This window comes from Nanorana parkeri, unplaced genomic scaffold, assembly GCF_000935625.1.
Source record: "Nanorana parkeri isolate BGI_ZX_2015 unplaced genomic scaffold, ASM93562v1 scaffold77, whole genome shotgun sequence".
Classification (NCBI taxonomy): Eukaryota; Metazoa; Chordata; class Amphibia; order Anura; family Dicroglossidae; genus Nanorana; species Nanorana parkeri.
In genome coordinates, this window is record NW_017306345.1 from 93,760 (window position 1) to 96,059 (window position 2,300).

The window sequence follows — 2,300 nt, forward strand, 5'->3', positions numbered from 1 at the left end:
TGCAGGCCGGGCCGGAACTTTAACTTAATTGTCGGGAGCCGAGGCTGATATTAATGATATTAATGCGCCGGCCGAAAGTGAGAAAATAGTCCCTTCTCTCCCCGGGCCATACCACTTTATCGGAGAGCCCGGAGGAGGCCGGGAGAGAGGGGACAGTTTTACATTATGGAGTTCTCACAAGCTGTACTACAAATTCCCCTCTCTATTTCGCTCTACTGCAGATGGGCCGCTCCATGAAGAAATGACACCGCAACCCACTGCAGAAGGTGTGTCGCGACCCACGAGTTGAGAACCACTGTTATAGAGCAAGTCCAGCTAGATGTGACAAAATACTACCAGACATACCATGACCTGGACAAATGGGAACCTCCTCTCACATCGGCTTAAGAGTTCAAATGGAAGCTATAAGTAATAGGGGACAGTTATACAGTTTTCTAAAGATGAAAACCAACATCTGCTGGATGTAATGCAGAAATTGGTTTTTAACCTATGCATGTTTTATAAATGTCCCCAAATGCCTATAACTTTACTCATGGGTGTATAATTATACTGATAAATAAGGAACATCCAAACATTTTGGAACTATGAGATTATGATCAAAGCAACATTTCACCTAAACAGCATTGTAGAGTAAGCGTATTAGTAGTATTTAGATATTGTGAAATATGTTCAACTCAAACTGTTTTTTGTTCATATTTTGTTAAACAGAAGAATCAAAACCCAGACCCAAGTAAGTCGTTCTCTTAACATTCTATTGTGCCATCTTTTTGTGACATTGCTAGGTGGCACTTCTGTTTTATGTTTCAAGTATATACATATTTAATATCAGCTGCAAAATAGAACAAAGATGGAAAATGTATTTTGTATCAGAAACAGTCTTGTTTTCCAGCCATTCTAGTGGTTTCACCAATGTGTTTATTTCACTTGTAATAGTGTGGAGATATCTGAAAACCTGCTCCTACGGCATTACTAACCTCATTAGATGGCCCTTAGCTACATGGTCAATAATAATGCAAATTGCCATTGGTTTTATAGGCACAATTTACGGTATTCCACCTTGCACTGACAAGATGGTCCTGTATGGCCTGAAAATTACGTGAAGCCATGTCAATGTGCTAATTTTACCTTCGTTAACATTCAGACTGTAGACTGAATGTCAGTGAATGCTGACTGTGATAAAGTGATACTGCTGTGTTCAAACTATACGTTCATTAAGCACAGACATACAGCATATATTTAGTTTGGTATCTCATCAATAGGATGAAATATCTGTTATCTACCCATTTTCCATACCGACTACTTATAGAGGCCACAGTGGCAGTGTTGTTTCTCTCATTCTAATTGTATCATTTATCACTTGAACAGTTGGGGGAAATTTATCAAAACTGGAGCAGACAGAATCTGGAGCAGCTACCCATAGTAATTTGCATGGGAGGGGTGCAGCAGGTTTCAGGAGGGATGCAGAAGGTCTCAGAAGGGGTGCAGAAGGTCTCAGGAGGGGCGGAGGGTCTCAGGAGGGGTGAGGAAGGTCTGAGGAGAGATGCAGAGGGTCTCAGGAGGGGGGCGTAAGGTCTCAGGAGGGCTGCAGAGTGTCTCTGGAGGGGTGCGGAAGGTTTCAGGAGGCATGCTGAAAGTCTCAGCATGGAAGCAGATGGTCTCAGGAGGGGTTTAAAGGGTCTGAGGAGGGGTGTGGAGGGTCTCAGGAGGGGTGCGAAAGGTCTCAGGAGGGGCGGAGGGTCTCAGGAGGGGTGAGGAAGGTCTGAGGAGAGATGCAGAGGGTCTCAGGAGGGGGGCGTAAGGTCTCAGGAGGGCTGCAGAGTGTCTCTGGAGGGGGGCGGAAGGTTTCAAGAGATGTGTGGAAGGTCTCAGCATGGGAGCAAAGGGTCTCAGGAGGGGTGTGGAGGGTCTCAGGAGGGGTGTGGAGGGTCTCAGGAGGGGTGCGAAAGGTCTCAGGACGGGTGGGGAAGGTCTCAGGACAGTGGGGAAGGTCTCAGGAGGGGTGTATACAATCACAAGAATTTCTACTGATTGTATAAGACTGATCAATCGTTTGTTTTATATGACGACAATACAAGTTACTATTCCTTACATTGCTGAGCAATGTAAAGAATAGTAACTTGCATTCTCACATTCTCATAAAAAATAAATGATTGCTCAGCCTCAGTGCCAACGCAAAATCAACAGCAAGCACTCAGGGCAGATTCCAGTCACTACAAGAGCCACATAGAACCACCAATACTGGCTCTGAGGAGGGAGGGGGAGAGGGAGAGAGAAAGAGAGCCTCCGCCCCCCCCCCCCGC

At 45.4% G+C, this 2,300-nt stretch overlaps 1 protein-coding gene across 1 annotated transcript in view; it reads left to right on the top strand.

Annotated features, from left to right (window-relative positions):
• The window catches only part of TNNT2 (troponin T2, cardiac type), a 25,205-nt gene that overhangs the window by 7,538 nt on the left and 15,367 nt on the right, over positions 1 to 2,300 (top strand). Inside the window, exon 3 of the mRNA XM_018576772.1 lies at positions 709 to 730. Coding sequence (XP_018432274.1) covers positions 709 to 730 — 22 coding nt within the window. The remainder of the gene's footprint in view (positions 1 to 708; positions 731 to 2,300) is intronic.